The sequence below is a fragment of the Phyllostomus discolor genome, chromosome 2, assembly GCF_004126475.2.
Source record: "Phyllostomus discolor isolate MPI-MPIP mPhyDis1 chromosome 2, mPhyDis1.pri.v3, whole genome shotgun sequence".
NCBI lineage: Eukaryota > Metazoa > Chordata > Mammalia > Chiroptera > Phyllostomidae > Phyllostomus > Phyllostomus discolor.
In genome coordinates this window covers 140,860,175-140,885,411 of record NC_040904.2, presented here as the reverse complement: position 1 = coordinate 140,885,411, position 25,237 = coordinate 140,860,175, and the positions used below count along the sequence as shown (strand labels likewise).

The 25,237-nt window shown below is 36.6% G+C and overlaps 1 protein-coding gene across 1 annotated transcript in view; it reads left to right on the top strand.

The window, feature by feature from the left end:
• OTOGL (otogelin like) overlaps positions 1–25,237 on the top strand; it is a 128,586-nt gene that overhangs the window by 80,386 nt on the left and 22,963 nt on the right. Inside the window, exons 32-44 of the mRNA XM_036018638.1 lie at positions 20–187; positions 1,852–2,130; positions 3,961–4,078; positions 8,135–8,214; positions 8,524–8,565; positions 10,968–11,020; positions 13,338–13,515; positions 13,778–13,920; positions 14,167–14,190; positions 14,284–14,376; positions 16,507–16,696; positions 19,257–19,471; positions 23,555–23,696. Coding sequence (XP_035874531.1) covers positions 20–187; positions 1,852–2,130; positions 3,961–4,078; positions 8,135–8,214; positions 8,524–8,565; positions 10,968–11,020; positions 13,338–13,515; positions 13,778–13,920; positions 14,167–14,190; positions 14,284–14,376; positions 16,507–16,696; positions 19,257–19,471; positions 23,555–23,696 — 1,725 coding nt within the window. The remainder of the gene's footprint in view (positions 1–19; positions 188–1,851; positions 2,131–3,960; positions 4,079–8,134; positions 8,215–8,523; positions 8,566–10,967; positions 11,021–13,337; positions 13,516–13,777; positions 13,921–14,166; positions 14,191–14,283; positions 14,377–16,506; positions 16,697–19,256; positions 19,472–23,554; positions 23,697–25,237) is intronic.

Below are 25,237 nucleotides of genomic sequence, written 5' to 3'. Positions count from 1 at the left end.
CTTATTTGTATTTAAATAGGGCTTGGAGAAGGTCCATATATGCTGGCAAGTTATGGGCAGAGTGGCCTTGTTCTGGGGGCCAATATAACCAGTAGAAACATTTTCTCTTTGCCAAGAAGTGGTACTTATGGTGATTTATTGTTTAGTTTTATGATCACTCCGGGCCTTGTCAAAGAGAAGGCATCATGTAAGTACAATTTCCAACTGAAAATAAGATTTTAGTTTTCTATTTACATTTTTAAAATTTATTCATTCACTAAATATTAATTTGGGATCTAATATAATTATGGCATTTTTCTAGGTGCCCCAGAGGCTATAAGATGCTGGTACATGAACCATCTATCTCTTTTATATATATAATCATTTAAAAAATTTATTGGCATATATGTGTTAGAATCACAATTGTTTAAGTTTTTGGTCCTAAGTAAAGCACAGCTTAAATTTTTTGTAGTATTCACCATAGAACTTAATTTGAACTTTTCGAAAACCAGTCCACTAATAACCCAAATGTGAAGGATTTTAATGCTAAAGTAAAAGAAAAAATTCTGATTTGATATCAAAGTTGTTAACTATTCAGAGCATAAATCAGGGGCCAGAGGGTCATTGAACCAACCTGTCATCCTCACACGGCCCTGTGTGACTCAGCAACTGGCCCCGCAGTTACTGATCTGCACCAACAGTATCCACTTGGCACCTGTCCTGTCTGGTGATTTCTGTTCTCTACTGATCTGCGAGGCTCAAGCCACATTGTTACTGTACTAGCCCTGCTTAGGTAACCATGCATGGCTTAGATAACCATGCATGGCATGTTGTATAAGCAAAAGGAATATTTACTGAAGGAATACATTCAACTTAAATTTCACGTATTCTGAGAAATCTCCTGATTCTCCAGTTAAAATAAATTGCTCTGTTTGATAAAAAGAGCTTCTTAGTCTTTTCAATCTATGAAAACACTACCACATTTTGAAGTTCTAATTCATATGTTAGTTATATATTTTTCTCTTATACAGATTTCTTTTATTCTTATTTGTATCTTCCAGTGCTCAAAAATGGGACATACACATTTTAGAACACAACAAATGCCTTTGTAAAAAATATATGGGCTAAGAGAAGCTTTTCATTGTGTGAGTTGTAATAACTGATGTTCTTAATAGAAAATTCCTAGTGGATTTAAATTAAGATCTCTTACCAAATATATAATTTGAAAATATCTTCTCCCATTCAGTAAATTACCTAAAGAAATTATCTAAGAAATTAAGCTTAAAATCTTAATTTAAAAAAACATCTTAATTTATAACATGAGTTTTGCAAGTATAAGGAAAACTTTTAAAGTGTTTAATAAAAAAGGATAGTATTTCAAGAACATTTGCTTATACAGAACTTAGTGAAACTGAAATGCAGTGGCATGCTTAAATCTATTTGTTTCTTTATTATCTTATTCTTTTCTAGCATTCAATTTAACCATTTATAGATACAATGCATTTGAAAATGTTAAAGCTTAGCAGTACTAATAGGTGTCCAATCAATCATTTAACTATTTGTATGATAGCGTACATTCTGGGCTCCTAAGGTGATATATGCCCCCCCCCAAAACATGATAAATTATTTAAAAAATAAAACTCATCAAAGACTGATTAAAGTAGCCACTGTTATTCAATGCATTAAAATACTCCTTAACAGAAATCTTACAAATCATTTCTGAAATATTTTAGATCAGCATTAATTATGTATGGCAATTTTGCAGTTTTATTTTTGTCAGCTTTATAAATATATTTCATAATGCCGGTGTCGATCGCCTGCTTTCTCCAGAAAACCCAGGCAGCCGTCCACTCACTGCTCTGTGTTTTACAGCACTGGCGCTTGTTTCCTTGGAATCTGCTGAAAGGCCGAACTACTTTCTCTATGTCCATAATGATGACACTCTTAGTCTGAAACTGTGGCAGGGGAATTCTTTCTTTCATCGGAGAGCCACATTTTTCCACCATCCGGGCCTCTGGATTCCTGGTTATAGTGCATTTGAGTTATACAGCAAGAAAGGCTTTTTCATCACACTCTCAGATTTTAGTGTCAAAGCCTCAAAATATGATGATTCTGAAGATTTTAAGCATTCAAGTAGCTTCAGCATAGAAGGTAAGTTTCCCGAGATCTTAAAGAATAAATAAACAATTTACATAACTGCAGAATATTTATCAGGTTTTAATTTTTAAATAATTCTTAACGGAGTTTAAATAGATAGAAATAATAATACCTACATTATAAGGTTATTGTATAGTATAAATTAATTGCTTATACTATAAATTGCTTAGAATAGCCTCAAATAATGTTATTTTCAATTATTGACCCAATTATTACTTTCAGTACTTTCTGGGCTTTGGAAATAGAGCTCACCCATGTCTCATGGGTATCTGGTGTTTGTATCTACTTTTTGTTTCCTAGAAGACAACTTCTCAATAACCTGAATCTTAATAATAAAGACAACGTGTTTATCTCTGTCCTCTGAATACGAGGGTGTCTGGTTCCACTGACCTCTGGAAGTTTCCCTGGTTCAGCAGAAACCTGATCTTATTTCTAGAGAACCTTCTAGTTCTATAGCTATTGAATCTTCTGGGTTTCAGAGAGAAAAACCTCATTGCCTCATCCAATGTTTAAAACTCATGCTTTATTTTCAAGGCCAAGGAACTTGATGTCTGCCTTGGATCTCACATGAATTGTTTAAGTCTAACGTACTCTTCTCAACCAGACTAAGAAAGCTAATCATTTGCTTTTTCTGTTGTGGATAAATTTCTGTAAGCTTGATTGTCTTGGATTTTAGATCATTCAAACTGAGGTTTAATTTTGAAAAGGTTTCTGTGCTCATGAGGAAGAGAGCCACTGACATGCCTATACAACATTCAGTGGAGTGGATGTGATATTTTTACCTGAATTTACTTAATAGGTGAACTTTACAAACCTATATTTCCCCTCCATTCTAGAAATCTGCTCCACTGGAACTAGACCCAGCTCCTCCTGAGCTGTGTGGACAACTATAGCCAATAGTATCATCAGACCCTCAGAAACTGATCTTTGTGGGCTTTTTGCACCTAAGAAACTCTAGAGGTCCATCCTAATATTAGTACCAATCCTCTCTTAGAACCTACGATCCCAGTAACCCAGGTCTAATGGTCACTCTATCCTTTATATGCATAGACATCTTCCAAAAAGTATTATTTTCCTTCTTATACCTTGGAATTGAATTCTGTATCCAGAGTTCAAGAAGCATAATCTGTTTCCTGAAATTTCTCTCTTATGGAGCTCTCCAGAGATAATTTTAGACTGCTGCAGAGGATTGGTCTATGATGTGGGAAAGGGAGAATATTAGCAGAATTTACAGGAGAAAAATCTTCAGTCAAGGGAGGTTTTATAACTGTAAGCATGTATTATTAAATACCCATTTATTTTGTGGTCAGATAATACTTAGTATGTTCAAGGAAGTGTGGTAAGTCCTGTGAGAAGAACAAACATGAATATTCTCTGTAGGTTTGATGTCAGGCAACATGTCTTTGAATTTGCCATTTTTCTAATTGTTTGAACTTGGCAAATCACTTGGCTCCTCTGCACCTCAACTTCTTCATTTATAAAATGGAAATAATACCCACTCAACAGGGCTATTATAAGGATTAAAATATGATCATAGAAAATTTCCTTTGCAAAACATAAAATCCCAAACAAGTATTTGGTATTATTATAATATGTAGATCAATGAGAACCCACTACATATAAAGAAAGGAAGAATACTAAAAAATTTCCTTGGCTTCTTCCAACTGTGCTTTTTAAAATATTTGGAAGACATACCAAAATTTAGATATTCAGTGTGAGCATATGAAATGCATTAATCACCAAGCAATTACTATGATAAATCATTATTTTTCAAGCTGTATGTAAAAAAATACACACAATCTAAACTTTACTTTTTCCCACTAGAAATCCAGGCAGCAGTGCCGTACAGGAGGATGTGTGAGTGGAAGTACGAGCCCTGTGCCACACCGTGTTTCAGAACATGCAGCGACCCTGAAGCACTGACATGCAAATTCCTTCCACCGTAAGTCATGGTGAACCATTAAATGAGCAAATTCTAGCATTAGCAAATTCTTCTCTCAATGAAATTTTTTAGATTTGGAAAAAATGCATTCTCAAGAATAATTTGTGCATACTATATACTCATTTACAAATTTGTTTTGTTTTATTCAGTCAATAGTTATTAATGGTTGCCTATGTGCCAGGAGTTCTTCTACCTGCTGTGGTTACGTTAGTGAACAAAATAGATGAAATTCTGCTCTGACGCAGCTTAAACTTTGTCAGGGCAAGACAGAGAATAAACAAATGAAAATGTAAATGTACAGTGCAATACATTGTCAGATGGCAACATGTGTTATGGAGAAAAATAAAGGGAGGTAAGGGAGACAGGGAGCATGAGGCACGTGTGTGTGTCTGCCACACGTGGTCAGGGAAGAACCTGCTCACAGGGTGGCATCTGCTCAGAGATCTGAGGGAAGTCAAGGGACTGGCCCCGTGCATATCTGGGGAAACAGCCTTTCAACTGAGAACAGTGGAAAGGTCCTGCGGTAGGAATGTGTTTGAAAATTAATACAGGAGCCCAGCTTTTTGGAGCAAAGTGAATAAAAGTAAGAAAGATGGGAAATGAGATGAGAGAAGCATAGTGGTGAACAAATAATGTAGGGCCTTAGAGCCTGATCGTGAGGCCTTTGTCTTTGTTTTCTGAGTAACACCCTGGTGTATTTTGGGCACAGCAGTGACTGGACCTGATTTGTTTTTAGAAAGTTCACTTTGGTTGTTGTAGTGAGTCTGACCTATTGGGGGATGGGAAAGACAAGAGCAGAAGTGGTCAGTAATACAAACCAGACTAAAGGGGAGGCAATTAGGTTGGTAGTCCTCCAGGTTATAAGAAATGAACAGATTCTGGGTGTATTTTGAATTTAAAGTCATAGAGTATGCTCATGGATTTAATATCAATTATGAAAGAAAGAGGAATTAAGGACTCAGGTTTGGGTCTCAGCAATTTCTTGGAAGAACAATATGAAATTGCCATTTTTGTAATCAAAACCGGTCATGTACCAGCAAATTCAAATGATTCAGTTTGATATAAGGGTTGAATTACCATTTACAGAGGTAAGGCAATGTGAGGAAGAACAGCTTGGAGGAAAAGTCAGGAATTTGGTTTGAGGATTTTAAACCTGAGACTGAATATTGTTCATTGGATTTGGCAATCTGGAGAACAGGAAGAAGCAAAATGGAGACAAAGTGCAAAAGGTCATTTTTGGTTTGTTTGTTTCTAAGGAGTTTCTCTGTAAAGGAGAACAGAGAAATGGAACAACAGTAGGAGGCAGTATTTTAAAAGAATCATTTTACATTAGGCATTACCGAGCTTCTTTTATTGACAAACATGGGTACTAGAAAACTTCCTGGGCATATCAGTGAATGAGACATAACCCCTCTTTCAAGGAGGTCAGAGTCCTTTGGAAGGAGACAGAAACAAAAACAAATCATGAAAGAGGGCTAGAGAGTAACAACAACTAGCACATTTAAATACTGACAGCATGGTAGGCACTGTTCTGAATGCTGCAAATAGGTAATCTCATTATTCCCATCTTCAGAGGAGAAAGTCAACTGAGATGCAAAGAAGTTAAACCATTTGTCTTAGGCCACACAGTTTATAGGCCCTGGAGCCAGGATTTACACCACTACAACCTGTTGGGCATCAAGTGTTATGGGAGCCCTCTTCCTCACGCCAAGGAAATAATATTTTTTGCTTATTTTCTTAAAAAACAACCAAGTTTATCTGAAAAGGAGATGACTTCATTCACTGGGACCCCTCCTATTCACAAACCTATTTCCTTGTGGCCATTAGGACTTTGAGAGCAACAGGGGCTGCATAGTGAGGAGTGCACTAGGGGAAGGGAAGAGGGGAGGGAGGGAGGAAACAGGACAGGGCTAGCTCTGGCACTGGGGAGGAAATGGAACAAGTGGCGTTTGCCTATGTTGTTACTTCTCATGCCATGTAGCTAGTCTCTGAGGTGTTTGAACAGGACTCTCAATGCTTCTTCAATTGTCTGGTCTGTTGCTATCCCACAGTTTCTCTTTTGGTGTGGTTAGGATGCAGAGCAGAGGCTCAGAAGGAACCCGCATTTCTGCTGAGTTGCTCAACTCTGCCTTCTTCTCTGTCTCTGCTTCTCTCCCTTCCCTAGGTGGAGGAGCTAAGTTATTGCTCCTCCCTGTAACTTTCCGCCCTGAGGGGAGGCACAAGTATTGAGCTGGGGCTTCACCAGGACCCTGCATCCTCCTCCAAGTCACCAACAGGATCACCACCCTTGTTTCTGATGATTACAGTTTCTGGCTCATATCTTGTGTTAAAAATACAAATATTTAGGGGAAATAACTATGAGAAAAGATGCCAACTAGCATACCATAGAGCCCATATGTAAACACAGATATTCCTGTTATATAATGTAACCATTAAAAGAACCATTCTGCATCTGAGATAGTCTTTCAGTGAGGAGTTGAGTAGATTGCCAGTTGTATGACAAAATAATCAGGAAATTGCTATCAGGACGTTTTAAAAGAACAAGTTACTGGTTTGGGGAAAAATATTTTAAGAGGATGGCTGTGGTTTTAACTTTCATAAAACAATTGCAGAATAATTGAGTTGCATAAAAATGATGTTTACTTAATTTAATGAGAACCAATTGGCCCTAGTCTTTTTAGCATTCTAGTAACTTTATTTTTTCTTTTTTGCTTGACAGAGTTAGAGTTGAGTAGAAAAATCATTGGCTAAAATTGTATTATTCAAGTACATTTTATGAAGTAAACAATTGGTCATATAAGTTAAACTGTTTACATTTTAAGAAGTCATTTGCAAAAGAAGTATCTGAGAGATGGCTAGATGTATCTCATGTTAAAGAGGAATGAACAGTTCTCGGTTTTGAGTGTTGTCTGGGTCTCCACCCATGAACTAGCGCCCTCTGGGGGCAGCACTCACCCTAAGTCTCAAGCTAGTTTGTTTCCGTGCTGAATTGGAAAGAGGCCTTGCCTATTTTTGGTTTTCTTTACAGATGACACAACTGGAAATATTTTTAAATATTAAAAATGTTATTAAAATCTGCTAATGTATTTGAGAGGCAGATAAGCAAGATTTTTTAATAACAACATTTGCATTAGTTCTCTCTAGTATGGATGAATCTAATAATTGGTTGTATACAAAGGATTATATTTATTTCACTTAAATTCAAATGAATTGGATTCTGATCACCAAAAGGATAAGAAAAAATATGTAATCTCACTCATTGGCTTCATTTCCTTAGAAAAAAGCATTCCGGATGGCCCCTCCTGTCTCTGGCCCAAACCCATGACTTCTTGAAGTTTGGGACATTTACTTTGCTTCTATGCCATGCACAAACCAGGGAGCCTTAGAAAGACCAGTCAACCTGGAGCTTGAAATCTGTCTCCTTAGGCTCATTTGCAACCATTTCCTCCCAGGCCACCCAGCTGCAAGTTTGGGCACATGCCCTGACACTCTTGAGAACTATAGCCTCTGCCCCACCCACCCCCCATCTTCATTTTCAAAGAAGCACAACCATGTCCCTTCTATCACTATCCCTTCTACCCAGAGATTCTTAGTATCTTTTCAATCAGTTTAGAGCTTAATAATAGGTGAGTCAATCCAATGAGATGAGGTTTTTGTTCAGCACATCCTTAAGGCAGGGATATGCAAAGAGTACGATTATCTACGTGGATGAAAGGGCAGTACAGGAATGGAAAGTACAGTGTGTGTAAAGTCACAATAAATGATTCTTCTGTGTTTCTACTGACTCATAGCACATGGCCTTAATGTGTTCCAAACATAAGTATATGTTTTGAGTGTTCTATGTTCAAATTCTGCTTTAATCATGAAAGATACTGGTTTATGATCCATAACTTGTGGTTTTATAACATGAGGTATGATGGAGTGGTAGCAAATAGAGCATTCCTTAGTACTTGACAAAGAGAATGGAAGAATTTTAGGGGAAAGGTATCTTGATTGTATATATTAAATACTTATTATATTTTAAACTTTTTCATTTTGATTTTTTTTCATGTAAAGGGTTGAAGGATGCTTGCCCTACTGCCCCAAAACTATGATCCTTGATGAGGTCACCCTCAAATGTGTTTATCCAGGAGACTGTAAGTGTGAACCTTAATTTATTCTGGAAAAATATATAAAACACTGGAATGTTGTTTTTCTGTATGATGGCAACGGTGGCAAACAGAAGTTTTAGAGGGACAATACACTGTCATAAGTTTCTTCTTCAATAGCCCTTCCATTGTCTTTTGTTTCTAGTGATTTCCAAGCATGTAGATCTTCCCTCTAACATTCTTCTGTGTTCTCTCTCCCCCAACATTTTCCTTGAAGCTAAAGATCCCTATATGTACTATGTGGGCCTCGCTTTAAGCAAAATCGATTAAGATAGAGTGTCTTTGTTTTCTTTGTAGGTGCTCCTCTGATTTCCACAGAACCTGCATTTGTGACCCCAGGTAAGCCGTCTCAACCCACATATACAGGTATTGTTACAATTTAGACACTAAAATTTAAGTCTTGGCACACTTATATTGTGCCAGCTGCTGCTATCAGTACTGCCCCATTGACTGGACAACCTAGCTGTCACATTTGTTCAGTAGCTGTTCACTGGGTCAGCATGCCACAATTTCTACATGGCTTCTGCATTTGGTCCACTTCCTCTGCCCTCCAGTGAGTTTAGATAACAAAGAATTTCCTCACTTTTTAACTTAGGTTTTACTAAATCTTGCTTAAATTTTCACAGTGATTAAGTTGATTATAAAGAGGTATCAATGCAAACGATGTCATGCTTTAACGGTTTCCACTCCTGTGTCTGTGCTCTGTCCAAGCCCCTGTGTGAGGCCTCCTGGGCTCACACCCTGGCTTCCCTCCCTCACTGTGCAACTTGCCTCAGAAAAGCATTGAATAAATCCACTCACAGTGAGGCTTGACACACTCAATGTATAATTTCACCTGGGATTATAATTTAGAAAAGCTCAGGTATCTATAATTCATTTGGCTAGCTTTAACTGAGCATCAACTCTGCCAGGCAGTATTCTGGCATGGCAGGAGGAAGGGAGCAAGGTGATGGAGGCACAGCTTCCACCCTAACACAGCTGTTAGTCCATAGGCTATCATGACATTGTAATGGGGTAAGCAGCAGTAGGCAGGAGGGGTCTTGCACTTACTTATTTTGGAGTAATGTTCTCAGAAGGGTAACGGAAAGTAGGAGTTGGACAGACTAGTACAAGGAGGAAGTGTGTTCCAGCTAGAAGGGAAGCATGTGCAAAAACCTGGAACAGAGAGAAATCGTGTCACACAGAGGGACTTGCTAACCCAGCAATAGGCCTTTCAAAGTGAGAAGGAACAAGCATTTATTGAGATCAATAAGAATAGCTATTCCAGACACACTGATTCAGACAGAGGCCTAGCTACTGTTCTGATTAGGAGGCAAAGGCAGGAGGTATTTATGAGAAAGGGAAGGGGAACAATCACATCAATAGAAGGAAGGCATTTCTATTGGTGCGGGTAAATAACATAGTGATATTAATTCCAAACTACATTTTTAATTTTTAGTCCAGGAGTTATCAACCCAGTAGTCATAACTGCTTTCTTGTTATCTTTGCAAAGAGTTTTTTGGGTACACAGTGTTGCCCTAGGGTCAGCCTTAGGGCATTGTAACAACTGGGTTATTTTGCCCAGTTGTTACAATCCAAAAATTTGAGATGTCAGACATGCCAGGCAGTTCCTCTGGCATGGCTGCTCCAGCCCCACTTTAAAGAAGCTCTGTTTAGAGACATGAAATTAAGAACAATCTGACAGTCCTCTGGAAGGAACAATCCTCCCTTTCTGGAGATAGGAGAGAATAATGGGGGGAAGGGTTTTCAGGAACAACTATAAAGGACACATGGACAAAACCAAGAGGGGTGGAATCAGGGGAGGGAGGTTGGGATGGCTGTGGTAGGGAGAAAATGCAGACAGCTGTGCTTGAACAACAGTAAAATAATTTTTTAAAAAGAAGCTCTGTTTAGCCCTGCCCAGGTGGCTTGGTTTGTTGGGAGTGCCATCCTGTACACCAAAGGTTACAGGTTAGATTCCCAGTCAGGGCACACACCTAGGTTGAGGGTTTGATCCCTGGTCAGGGGCATATGGAAGGCAACTGATCAATTTCTCTCTCTCTCTCTCTCTCTCCCCCTCTCTCCCTACCTTTCCTCTCTCTCTAAAATCAATAAAAATATTCTCATGTAGGGATTTTTAAAAAGTGGTTCAGTTTATATTATTGTTTACAGACTTCAAGCAGGTCAGTGTATCTTGAGCATATAGTGTGAGGGAAATTATGCCAAGAGATGGAATGGAAGAGATTATCGGTCAGGTCACAAAGGATCCATGGTAAGACACTTAACATATTTTTTTTCTGAAGACAATGGCAAATCATCGAAGCATTTTGATGAGTCCTGTGACATCTTCAAAATAATAGTCTCACTACTACCATCACTACTATTCTAATTAGCTACCATTTATTGAGTATTTATTATGTGCCAGGCATTGACTAAGTGATTTGCATACATTTAATCCTTATCAGAACTCTGTGAGAAAGGTGGTATTTTATATATATATATGGTGGTTAAAAGCCATGGCTCTGGAATCAAAATTTCTGAGTTTGCATTCTGTCTCAAGCACTTACCACACTACCTCTCTGCACCTTAGTTTCCTTCTCTGTAATATGACAAGAGTATTGCCATCAACTTCATAGGTTTCTTGTGAGAAATAAGTGAAATAATCTTTATAAAAATATCTTAGCACAGTTTCTCTCACATCTGAATCCCATACATAATGGACACTGTTCCCCTAATGGAGAGGCCGTCTTCATTTCCAACAGGTCCAGAAATAACAACCCCATCAGAAACGCCCACGCCGGGTTTGGAATGTGAGGTATGACGGGGTAATCTTTTCTGCTGTTGCATCCTTTCCTCATAGCATCTGTTCAAGTGTCTGCATCACTCTCCAAATGCTATTAAACTTTTCAGTGTGATCACTAGTCTTTCTTTGCTAAAACATAATAAGAAATGTGAATTACACTTCAGTAGTTGTATTTTTAAACTGATTCATATTTTTCATATTAATTAGGTTCTGGTCACAATATAGAAAATAAAATTCAAATGGGGCCTTAAGTGTGATTCTTTATTAAAGAGTCATCTAGTTTGGGCTTCTCTGTAAATCAGGCATTCAAAAATATTTATTACGTAGCTACTATGTGCCAGGCACTGTGCAAGATGAAAAAGATCCAATGGTAAGCAGAGAAAGGAAGGTCATTGGACCCCAGAGTGTGCAACTGCCTGGGCTGAGACTTGAGCACTTATATCCTTACTTCAAGTATGCCACTTGTTCTGGTAAACTAAGTATTTATTCAACCAATTTTTATTAGCATTATTTCTGGCCAGGCACTATTAAGGTGCCATGAATAAAACAATATAAAAGCAGGCAAAAATTCCTGTATTTATGGAGTTCATATCCTGTTGGAGGTTCTGAGACAACCAATAAGAAAAATAAGTTACTGATCATATAAAAGGAAAATAAAACTATTTCGGTGAGATGGTAAAAAGTCCTCACTGATAAGGTGAGTTTGGAGTAAAAGACGTGAAGAAGTTGGTAGAGTGAGCCATAACACCTGAACTACAGTGTTCCAGGGAGAGGGACCAACAAGTGCAAAGCCCCTGAGGTGAGAATGTACCTGAAATATTACAAGAATTACAAGAAGGGCATTAAGAAAGGAAGGTATAAAATAGTAGCAAGTAAATTAGATTATGTGAGGTCTCATAGATGATTGTAAAGATCGTGGCTTTTTTTCCTAAATCACGGGATATGGCATGGGATATTTTTGAGCAGAGGAATTACATGAGATAACTTGTTTCAGGATTATTTTAGCTGCTGTGTTGAGAGCAGGAGGCAAGGAGAAAATAGAACAAGTTAGAAGGCTATTGCAGGAATTTAGGCAAAAGATCATGGTGGCCTGGACCAGGTGATAGCAGTGGAGAGGGTGAGAAATGCCTGGATCCTGGGTATATTTTTTTAAAAAAGGCCACAGAATTTGCTGAAGGATTAGATGTAAGGTGTGAGTGGAAGAGAGGCATCAAGGATTCTAAGGTTTTTTTCCCTTTAGTACCTGAAGGATAAAGTTGACACTAATAATGATGGCAAAATGGTGGGGAATTAAGGGCTGGGTGTGTATAACCAAGAGTTCAGCTTTGCCATGGAGAGACGGAAATTCCTTCTAGGTATCAAAGATCTGTGGATATATGGACCAGTAAACAGAGTCTACTTCAGAGGGTTGTTGGATGAATGAAATGGGTTAATTTGAACAATGGGGAACATAATAAGTAGTACAAATTGTTATCATTACTATAATTAGTACCATAATTTAAATAGAATGTAATTTGTGAACTTTAAAAAACCTACCACTTATTTAATTCTTATTTGTTTATCAAGAAGTCTATGATCTATGTATAAAAATTAATTTATAATAATTCTATCTAAGAGCTAAACTGATCTCACCCATGAATTTTTAATGAAATATTGGGATAATATTGTTATTATTGTTTTAAATTGACATTAACAGAAATTATAAGCCATACTAGCTTTACACAATATAGTATAACAGGTTGATTGCCTCTGTAGAAGTCTGCTTGTAAAACACTAATTTAGACAAATTAGGACCAGCCTTCAGTTTGCTCAGACGTGTGAGTACATGGGCCATTCTGATATCTAATCAATATTGAGATAAATCTGCAATAACTACATACTGAGTAGTTTAGAAAGTTTATATCAACAAAAAGTTGTAAAATTTTAATTGTTTATCTTTCAATGGCTATTATATTTAGAAAATATACACTTTATACAGTGTGAATGGCAAATTTAAAAGTATATATACACAATGGAATACCACTTGGCAAGAAAAAAGAATTTAATCTTGCCATGTGTGATGACATGGATGAACCTGGAGGGTATTATGCTCGGTGACATAAGTCAGAAAAAGACAAATGTCATATGACTTTACTTATATGTAGAATCTAAAAAATGTAAGTGTATAAATGAAACAAAGCAAAACAGGAGCAGATCCACTGACATGGAAAGTAAGCTGAGGGTTGTCTAAGGGAGATGAATAAAACATTTTTTAAATTTATTGAAAACATTAGTTGAAAATGGGGAAAACTCACCAATCTTCTTCTTCTTCTTCTTTCTTTATTGCCAGCCTCAACAATTTGATCCTGTTTATAATTGTAGCCAATATATATGCATCAATATGGAATGGACGTTGTATAACTGGTCTCTTAGTTGCCCGAAGGACTTGGAAATGCCTGACTGTGGCTTCCGGGGAAGGCCTGTCCAAGTGAACACGGATATCTGCTGTCCTGAGTGGGAATGTCCTTGTAGGTTTGCATTTCTGAAACACAGTCAGTTTTTAGCCAGGGGCAGATTGTTAGTGTTTGAACTGATCACCTCATCCAGCTGAAGTTATTGTTGAGCATTCTTCATTTGATATATGATCTTGGTTCCCAGTATGTAACTTTCACATTTGCTTTAGTCAGACATAATTAGACTAATTTAAAAGATATTCTAAAGGAGTAATTATCACTACAAATACACATAATTATTTAAGAAACTCAATCCACTCTCCAACACTTTTTTTAGGTCGGTGTTCCATGTTGTCAGAACTGAGCATTATCACATTTGATGGAAACAATGCTGCATTGTATAGTATGGCTTCTTATATCTTAGTAAGAATTCCTGAGGAAATTATAGTTGCTCATATTGAAAAATGTTCCATGAATCAGGTAAGTCATAGTCCATTCTTTTGTCCTTTCTTAATAAATCTATAGCTGCAGAACACTGCTATATTAGGTATTCTCAGAGTAAGAAGGTGCTCAAGAACTCACTGAGATTTATCTTCTGGTACTTAAAACAAAAAAAAATGTTTCATGTGAATATATTTAGAGGCACATGATAGTAATCCAAATAATGTTTTTAGAAATCAACTCGTACTTTTCTTTCAAAAGTGGTTTTTCTTTTTTTTTTTTCAGAACGAAAACTCATTAAAAAGATTAGTGAGTATTTGCAAAATGTTTACTACACTCCTTCTATTTATTGCTAAAATTATGTTTAACTCTACAAAGTTTTAATTTTTTTTTCAAATAAAGGCTTCCTCTGAAAGAATCTCTGGACTTTGTTTTAACAAGTTAAATTTGACAACATCTATACATAAGATAATTGTCCATCGGGCAGTAAGAAAGGTAAGAATACAAAGATTAAAAATAACATTTTGTTAGATGAAATTAAGAAAAAAGAGAAAATTAATTATATCAGTGGAGTTTTATTGCTATTATGTCTAACCATTCTTTTCATGGGCAGTCCAAAGTGTTTTTTAATATTGTATTTCTTCTTCCATAATGTGCCAACTCTTGCACATATTTCTCCCCTGGTGAAGTTAACCATCACAACCACATTAAATATGCCAAAGGCTTCTTGGGTAAGGTGAGCAGCCAATCTTCTCAGTGTCAGAGTTAATGTTAGCATTTCAAATTAAACACAATGGCAATGATGTGAAGAAAAGGGACCATATGGTTGGAAAGAGTAGTAGTCACAAATACCAGAGTGAAGACCACCAAGAGAATAGATGGAAGTAGTTTTGAAATGTTGATGTCATTTATTTTTTGGCAAAAAAGTGATAGCTAAAATAAGAAAAAAAAAGGAATAGTTAACTTTATTGATGTGTACTAAAGAAGAGCAAGGAATCACGTATATTTACCAGATAGGAATCAATTATAAGCTAGAAGTCTCACTCAGATTTAAAAGTTTCTCTCCAAAATATAAGAAAATAATGTGTAAAGATTTTGTTCAAAATAGCTGGGATGTTATAGGCTTTCTGGAAATAATTCTGTTAGCACAGGATCATAGATAGAAACAATATTAAAATAATCCTAAAATATGGTAAATGTTAGAAAGTTTAATTTTAAATTAAACTTAGAAATATGAAAGAGGTACTTTTTAAATGATAGCATTTGACTATAACTTTGATTTTGATAAGGCAGATATATTAACAGGAAGTGGGTGGGAAGTAAACTCAAACTGGGTCAGTGCTGCTACTATAAGCATTCGGACAGATGGGTGTGTTTTTGGCCTCAGCTGAACTCATCACTGATTATGTATTCAGTTAAAATTAATTAATTTAAAATATCATATAGTGAGAGTTTTCATGATAAAAACAACACAGGTCCTGATCTGAAGTTACTTGTAGTTGTGTGTGGGAAGCATGAATGTAATTATCTGCCAATTAGAAAGCAGTAGGAGATATAGTGACAGAATTGTGACCAAGACATGGAAATTAAAAGAAAGATAATTTAATGCAGTTTATGGGAGGGTCAAATAAGTATTTTTGGAAGAGGTGACATCTCAAATAAGTGTTAAAGAATGAGTAGACATTAACAGGCAAGTGGAGAGATGTTTTAGATCAAGAGTGGCATATGAGAAGGATACAAAGATGAGAAATTGAATGTTTGGTCAGGTATAACTTCTATGAATTTACTGCTGGTTACAGCTCATAGTTCCATGTTATTGCAATTATGTAAAGTGCTATTTTTCAGGCCCTGGCTGGTGTGGCTCAGTGGATTGAGTGCCAGCCTGTGAACCCAGGGGTCACTGGTTTGATTCCCAGTCATGACACATGCCCGGGTTGCGGGCCCGGTTCCTAGTAGAGGGTGCATGAGAGGCAACCACACATTGATTATTCTCTCCCTCTTTCTCCCTCCCTTCCCCTTTTTAAAAATAAATAAATGAAATCTTTTTTTTAAAGCACTGTTTTTCAAAGTGTACTCCTTGGACTGCTTACATGTGTATTACCAAGAGTACATGCTAAAAATACAGAGTCTGCAATCCTATTCAAACCTAGGAAGTAAAATCGGTGGGAATTCTAATCTTTACTAACCCTGACAGATGATTGTTATAAATATTATAGTTAAATACTAAGTTAGAAGGCCAAAGAAAGAACCAGATTAAAGAAAACATCCTGAAACTAAGTTATTATGTACCTTAAATTCATGTTAGCACATAGTGGTGTAATCAGCATATCTTAAGGGAAACAGACAGAAAAGCTTACATAACAGAAAAACAGTTAAGTTTTGAAGAAAATAAAGGGCAATAGGGTTTAAAAATACTGACTATATGGCAAGACACAACAAAAGCACAATAAAAGACCTTAGAAGTTATGAGAAGTTGTGGCAGCACCAGAGAAATACATTTTTAAAAACATAAAATATAGTTTATGTTAAATTGGAAGAAATGAGATAATCTGAATTCTTCTAGTTTTAATAAGTGTACATATAACACATTTTTCTAGCAGATGTAAATGTATTATGTAATTTCAGATAGAAGTGGATTCTATTGTTGTGCCTTTGCCCTTTTCAAATCAAGAACTGCTGATAGAGGACTCTGGTACTATGTATGTGATCACTACCCCATCTGGATTAATCATAAAGTGGGCTCATCTTACAGGAATCTTAGACATTCATTTCGGCTCTCAGTTTAACCTGTCGTCTTACACAGAAGGACTTTGTGGTGAGCATTGCTCTTCAAATCTCAAATTCTAGCTTTTCTTTCCTGTTCACATTACGGTTGTGACCCCTATTGCCACACTTTTTTGATTTGAGATGTGATATTAACTTTCAGAGCCTCATGTGAGTATTGAGGGAAGTAATGATTTTCAAGAATGGGCTAAGAAGCAAGAAATAACTGTTCAATGTGGGTATTTTATGGAGCTATATGCTTACCACTATTATTACTGCAATACTGTTTATATTCCTACTACCTTGTTTTTATTAAAAATAATGAAGTGTTAGGCATTATTTTACATACTTTAACTCATTTAATTATAACTATAGCCCTATGAATAGACACTAGATTAATTTGTAAGTGATGAAAATGAGGCATAGAAAATGAGGTTAAAGGCTTAAATAACTTTGTTTCTTCCTTATTTTATTTTTTAGTTTGAAATCAAGGAAAACAGTTTTTAAAACCATCTTGAAAGTTATATATACAGGGAATACAATTTTCTGACAAGTTATTCAAGTTTTATTTTAAAGTGTAAAGTCTACATGCACTTTTATACCTAAATTTGCTGTCACAAGGCAGGGTGGGGGACAGTAGGTTCACAGATGTTCATATGGAAAATAATATAAAATTTAGAGAATAAACTGTTTTGTGTACTCACAATTATAAACCTAATTTTGTTTCATTGTATATGTTACATAAATACAAAGAATTTCAAGGCAAAGAAAACAAATTAGAAATATATTTTGCCCATAACAAAATAAAAAGAATAATATTGGCTATGGTGTCTCCTGGAAAGTTAAGAAGTGGTATCCATTTCCAGCTCTGTGCTCAGCATCAGCTTCCTCATCTTTAAAATGGGAATAGTGCCTTGGCCTGTATGGCTCAGCTGGTTGGAGCATTGTCCTATAACTGAAAGGTTGCAGGTTTGATTCCTGGTCAGGACACATATCTAGGTTGCAGGTTCTATCCCACAACCATATGAGTTGGGGCACATATGGAAGGCAACCAATTGATGTTTCTCTCGCACATCAATATTTTTCTCTCTCCCTTCTCCTCTCCCTATCTTTCTCTCTAAAAGCAATGAAAAAATGTCCTAGGGAGAGGATAAAAAATAAAATAAAATGAGAATAGTAATATATATCTTCGAGATTGTTCATAGAATCACATGTGAAAGGGATTGTAAAAGCACTTAACACATTGCTCAATGCACACAGTGAAAAAATGTTAGTACAAATACATCTATTTTAATATCACTAAATAGTAATTGAAAAGTTTATGGATTAAATAGTAATTAAATAAAAGTTTATGGATTGCCTTCTGAGTGTCTGGCACTATTCTTGCTTGGTGTTGACAACTTGAAATAAATAGAATAAGTCGTTGCCCTCACAAATCACACAAAACTCACATATTTCTAAAAATGTAAATCATTTAGTGGGAAAATTAGCCAAAATGGTTTACATATTTTGTTGTCCAATTAGAGTATGTTACATGTAGCACAAATTTTTATGATGATTAAAAGAGTTTATTGTGGAAATATATTAGTTATTATTGAGTATATGGTATTGATTATAAACAAGTCAGTAATAACTCAGAGACTTTGAAAATTATAAAAATAGTAGCTGCTTTAGAGTATAGTTCACTTGAGTTTTGTCTTGGTGGATGTGTTTGCTTTTGTGCTGTACTCAGTCCTCTGTATATTCACAAGCTCTGGGGCAGCTGAGGCAGCAGCAGCCTTTATTGATAATGACATAAGAATTGATTTTGAAAAAATGTTTAACTCATTTCTTTTATAGCTAGGAGCCCTGGGAATTGAGAAACATTATGTCTTAAGGTAGGATGAGATTCATGTAAGTTATGATCAAGGTTCCAGATCCGTTTCTCTGTACTGCCTTCGGCTTTGAACTCCACTGGGTGGACAGGAAGCTCTCTCCTCAGTCTGGCCTTCCTCAAGGCAGTTAGGTCGAGGCAGGTCACAGCACAATGGTCATCAACAGTCCCTGTCATCCCCAGGAAGGGAGATTGTGTCCTAGATTCCTAGGTCAATTTCTGAGCTTGGCAATGAATGTTGAACAAATCTATGTGTCTGGTGACTGCCACAGGCTGACTGGTTTATGCCTGGAATACTTGTAACAGTTTTTAATAAAAGGTGTGAGGATTACCTTTATGCCTATCAGGCCCCTCCCTTGAAGTGGTGTCATGTACTAGGTGATGGGGTAGGGGCGATTTCTGAAAGAAATAATTTAATGTTTTCAGGCAGGGTTTCCTTGGGGGAGTAGATGGCTAGGATGCGATCACCAAATGCCCACTATTATGGGGAATATTTGGCAGATCTAAAGAACTTGTTCATAAATTAGGACATAGGACTAGTGGAAAGTATAAGGATAAAATCAACTTCCTCTTTCTTTACTTCCTATGGTTCTTTTGTATATTATATGGTTCTTCCTATGGTTCTTTTGACTCCTGGGATCATTAACCTTAATCAATTATTATTTAGATGATTTAATTCTGCTGCCTACATTTTGTTTAAATAAAAAAAAATCCTTCTAAATGTCAAATATTTTTCTAGGAATTTGCAATGATGATCCAGATGATGATCTAAAGATGCAAAATGGCACAATTATTACAAATATGGAAGACATCGAATTATTTATTGAGAGCTGGGAAATTGAGAAATTATTTAAAGTAACAACGAGAAGACCTGTTAGAAATTGTACTGAGTATGACTGCAGTCACTGCATTGAGTTATTAAACAGAAAAGCTTTCACTCCATGCCATAATAAAGTAAGTTAAAAATGATCATATTTAAGAACTGTTATGTTAGACATTTTGATAGTAAAGCTGATGAATTCCTGTTCTCGCTGTGATGTTTTTCTACCAGACTAGTTTATCCCCAAACCTTCTGTCAGTATGCTTTGGAATTTAGAATCATTTGCTGTTTACAGATTTATAGAAAGAGGAAGCATTATTATCTTTTTTCTCCCTATGTTTTTTCAGAACTATGTCTACAGCTTTCCAAAAAAATGAAAGTCCATCCTATGAAATAAATGCCTCTAGAGGAAAGAGATCAGTGTCATTTCTTAACCCAGTGTAGAAACCAAGATAATGACAGTTTAATCTATTCCCTATGATCATGGCCTCTTAGGTGTATACTTATAATAGAACCTGTCACACATTCAATTTAATTGTTTTTTATTAGTCTCTAACTTTCTGACTTTAGGTGACTTGTAAATATTTTAAATAATCTGCATATTAAAAACCCATTATTAGAAACAAAGGGCAGACAAATACAGCATTTCATGAATCATTTGAGGAAAAGTTAGTGAGTATCTAAGCACCTATTAGGTGTTGTGTTAAACTGTGATCCAAAGATGAGTAAGACCTTCCACTTACCTGCAAGGAGTCTATTGGGAAGGAAAGCCTGGGAGTAGATACATTGAGAGATACACATAGAAGCTCAGGTTTGAAGAAAACTTCCCAGAGTTTAAGACATTTGAATTTTTTAGAAGAATGCATTTTCCAGGAGAGAGAAGAGAGGAAGGGAGACCTAAGTAGGAAAAAATAATATATGGAAGGGCAAGCTTGGTGTAAAAGCTCAGGTTAGGAAACATTGGAAGTTTAGTGCAAGGCATGTAGGTAGGAAGTGCCTGGAAAGAAGAGTGAGGGAATTGTGAAAGCAGAAAGGCACCCACTGTGGAGCCCCTGCCCTGCTAACACAGGGGAAGTACAGACATCATAGTTCTCAGCCTGCCCTCTACTGGTCCCTGAAGACAAAGGCAAAGACACAAAAATGGGACATAATTCTGGAGCTTCAGCTCTACTCAGAGATTTGGTTGCAAACAAGTTTTAAATCTTTACATTTATCAATATATGCACTAAAAAATAACAAATACTTTAAAACTCATCTCAGTGTCATTGTGATGTCTTTAAAAGCAGAACGATTTGTGAGAATTGCATTTTTAACTGGGAATGTGGAAGATTGGTTAAATCCAGCAACTTCCGCTTACAATTCAGACCATAGTGAGGCAACACAAATACCATTTAGTGTGTGATAGCCTCGACTTATCCCTTAGGGTCATCCCAGGGAATTTGATGGCCAAAGAGAGGATGGTCATAATTTGATTTCCCTGCCTCTAATCATCCTTTTTTACAAATCACCACATGGCAGGCAGATGATCTTTGAAAACTGGAAGCAGGATTGTATCATTTCTCTACCTAAATCTCATCAATGTCTTTCGGTTACACTTAGAGTACATCCCAAATATTTATCAATACTTACCAGATCCTCTATGCCCTGGCCTGTCCTCCTCCAGCTTCTTCATTGCTACACTGTTCTTGCCTATTAAACATCAGGCTTTCTCCTTTCAACTCTTGCAATATCCCAAGGATTTTCCTGCCAATAGGCTTTTATGCTTACTGTGCCCCTGGCTGGAATACTTCCCTCCTTCAGTTTATTTTAGCATTGTGACTCCTCTTGACTCCTAAAAGACTTTTTTAAATTGAGATCCACAAGGCAGAGAAGAGATCTGATTTATTCACCTTTGTTATTGCTCATGCATAGCATAGTGCCTGATATGTAGTTAGGTGCTCAATAAATTATGGAAATATGCATAAATGAATGGAGGGAAGGAGGGTACAGGAGAACCCCTCCTGTAGCATTTTGTGTGTTAAGTGGAGAAAGGATATACATTTTTATTTTGAGTAAGTTAAGTCCCGAAAAAATCTAGAAACATAATTCCAGAACTCAGAGGAGGTAAGTTGAGGCCAGAGATCAGGTTTGGAGGAGTTATCAGTACATAAGATTTTTAAAATAATAATTAATGTAGGATGTGCCAGAGTTTGTTCTATGCACTTTCCATATATTAACTCACAGCAATCTCAAGCAGTAGTAGGCTTATTAGTAACTCGATTTAACATACGAAGAAACCAACACAAAGGTTTAAATGCCCAAGATGGTGTTAGAAACTGAAAATGGGTGAGACCAGGAAGGGCATTTGTAGTGAAGATGGGGTCTAGAGAAACGCTCAGAATGGGAGGAAGAAGAGAAAACTGACCAGATGCACAGGCAATAGAGTACCATGCCTTCAAAGGCGAAACAGAGAGTCTAAGGAGTGGGAAGTGTTCTTCGCTTCATGAACCTCTGAGAGCTTGGGAAAGGTTTAAAATACCAGTGCTCCTGACAGTTAGGAGGATCTCAGTGACCACGGCATGTATTCTGTGTAAAGGGGTTGGAAACTGAGCAAAGTCAACAAAGGAGATTAAAAAGGAAGTTGAATCATGATTTTTACAGATATGGACCTTGATGGAATATGAAATTTTTAAAGCATTTTATCGTATATACTTTGACCTATGTCAGAACTTAACATCTGAATGTATGTGCTTGGGGGGTAGGGGAGGAGATGGCAGCAGAGCAGGTAAAAGTTACTCACCTCCTCCCAGGTCCAAACTGAAATTACAGCTACATTATAGAACAATCAGCCAGAATGTAAATGCTTAGTATGTTTGCTGAATGAATGAGTATAGAGAAAAATTGGAATAAAGGTTGTTACAAGTTAAATTATTTGGATTTCAGGCATCTGTAGATCAAAATGAAACAATCTGTAGGAAAAAAAATAGGTCCCCAATTAAATTTAGGTATGTCAAATAAAATAAATTATTTGAACAATGTATAATATTAATATATATTTTTGAGATGTATTTATAAACTAATTTAATTAGTAATGCCATTATATTATCATTACAAGTATCATTAGAGAAAGCTTCAGGAGCTTCCAATTTCATCTATAATAGATCAAAGTTTTATTCATTATATAGAAAAAACAAAGGTAACCCAAACTGTAATATTAGAAATGGACCTTTACTAGATCCACATACTGTTTCTTTTCCATCTTTTTTGATTTAATCTTTATTATTTTTCCATTACCATTTAGTCCCTTTATACCTCCCTCCCTCCATCAGTCTCCACACTGCTGTCCATGTTATGCATCCTTTTTAATTATAGTTGACGTGCAATATTATACTAGTTTCAGGTGTATGACATAGTGATTAGACATTTAAATACCTTACAAAGTGTTCACCCCAATAAATCTGACACCATAGATAGTTATTGCAATATTATTGACTGTATTCCTTCTGCTATGCTTTACATTCCCATAATTATTTTCTAACTGCCAATTTGTATTTCTTAATCCCTTGCACCTTTTCCATCCATCTCCCTGCACCCCTCTCATCTGGCCACCATCAATTTGTTCTTTTTATCTGTGGGGTTTTTCTGTTTTGTTTGTTTGTTTATTCATTTTGTTTTTTAGATACCACACAGAAGAAAAAGCATATAATATTTGTTTTTCTATGTCTGACTTATCTCACTTAGCATAATAACCTCTAGGTTCATCCATGTCTTTGCAAATGGTAAAATTCCATTTTTTTTTCATATCTGAGCAATATTCCATCATCTATATATATGTTCCACTCCTCTTTATTTGTTTATCCATCAATGAACACTTAAGCTGCTCCCATATCCTGGCTATCGTAAATGATGCTGCACTGAACATCAGCGTTCATGCACATTTTCAAATTAGTGTTTTATATTTGGCTAAATATCCAAAAGTGGGATTCTTTTTTATCTTTATAAGATAGATTTATTTATATCAGTGCAGAAAATGTTTATTTTGTGTAAAATGTGTTTTAAAATGTCATAAATTCAGAGATAACATCTAATACTATGAAGTTTTGAAAGTTTAAGGTCAAAAGGAACCATAATGAATATTAACTTGCTACCCTTTGATTCTCCAAAGAGTTTTAGGCTAGCTTGGGGCCTTTACAGAAATAAAACAATACAGTTTATCCCAAGGCACAACATATTTCTAGGTTTCACCACAGAGCTTTTGTGAAAAGATGTGGATCAATTATACCAATTCTTGGAACCATGAATGTGATGCACCTTCTGCATACGTGGCTCTGTGCAACAATTTTGACATCTGCATTCAGTGGAGAACGCCTGATTACTGCAGTAAGTAGTAAACGTCAAATAATAGTTTCCAGCAGCCAAACAACATTCTATTTTTTTGCATCCACTTCTTTCTTTTTCTTTTCATTTTTCATGACAAAATAATTCTGTAGGGATAAATGCATATAGATTTCACCTAGAAGTTAGAGATAAGCTATCCACATAAGGCAGCTTCTGCTTCTATCCTAATCTAAATTTAAAGTAGTCCTCCACGTTTGCAAACGAAAACCAAGTTCACATAATATTAGTGAGAAAAGCAGACTGAAAAGTCAAAGAAGTCACTGTTGCGCGTGGGTCACCGGCCAGCAGTGACCACGGAACGCTGTGGATGGCTCGCCGAAAAACACGCGAGAACAAAACATGCACAGAGACAAGACTAGTTTCTGTGGGGAAGTAGGGACGAAATGGCCACCCCCCCTAGTGGGGAGCGCCCTGATTTACCATCCATACCTGCTTTTATTGGGCTCATTTTGCATAATAATTCAGGTAAAGTACAGTACTCATTAGGGGGCAGTAAGGAACCATAGAAAACAAGGAACTCTGCTGGTCTATTGAGTTGGGGTCAAAGAGCTGTAAGACTTTGAGGAACAAACTTCCTCCTTGGACCCCTCTCATTCAACTGAGAGCATTCTAAACAAAGAAGGTTTCACAGTAATTTACATGTTCTTTCTTAGGCCTGATCACCCAAGGAATCTGCCCTTTTCAGCACAGAGCTGCACCACCCTGTCATTGTTTCAGCCTTAGCACGGGAACTAAAGCAATAAGGAGATTTTCTCCCAGACATGAGAACTCAGGCTATGTCAAAGCTGAGGAGCGAGGGTCCGTCACCCTCTTTTGCTGCAGCCCCCCAAGTCCTTCTTTTGGGGGGCCTCCCAAAGTGGTCGTGCCTGGCTTAGGTCATTCCCCCCATGGGGAATCTTACCCATCTTTGGCTAACCGACCAAGCTTTTTGGGGTTCAGTTATGAATAAAGCAGCAGAAGCAGCATTCCTGCCAGGAAGATAAGCTTTTGTCTCCTTGCTGGCTTACAGTTCCAAGGGCATTCCCTCAGCCCTAGCCCAGGCGGGGGTTTCAGCTTCTGATACCAGTCAGGGCGGTTCCCAACAAGTCACAGAGGATTGAGCAGGGATTCTGATTCTACACCCTACAGCACACTTTGTTGACCCCCATTTAACCCACCTCACTTCCCCCAGCTTGTTCTTATTCATTTATTCTGTGGAGTTTTTTTGCCCCCTTTTCCTGCTTTCCTGACATAATATCCATTTCTCAGAAATTAGTCTTTCTGGCTTTCTTTGATATCTAGATTCAGTATTTTCCCAATTACATGTTTGTGTTTCCTTTTTCCTTTGTATGCATTCTTTTCTTATTTTTATCTGTAGGGCTCATGCTCTCTCATCAAGTTGTAATGCTGTTCATAAAAAATTTGTTAAACATTTCACCAATCCCAGAAATGTTTCACAGAAAATATTGTTAATTTAATTTAGGAAATAGTGATTAAGTGGATTAAACGGTGAAAGGCTTTCAAAATGAATGTTACTCAAATGC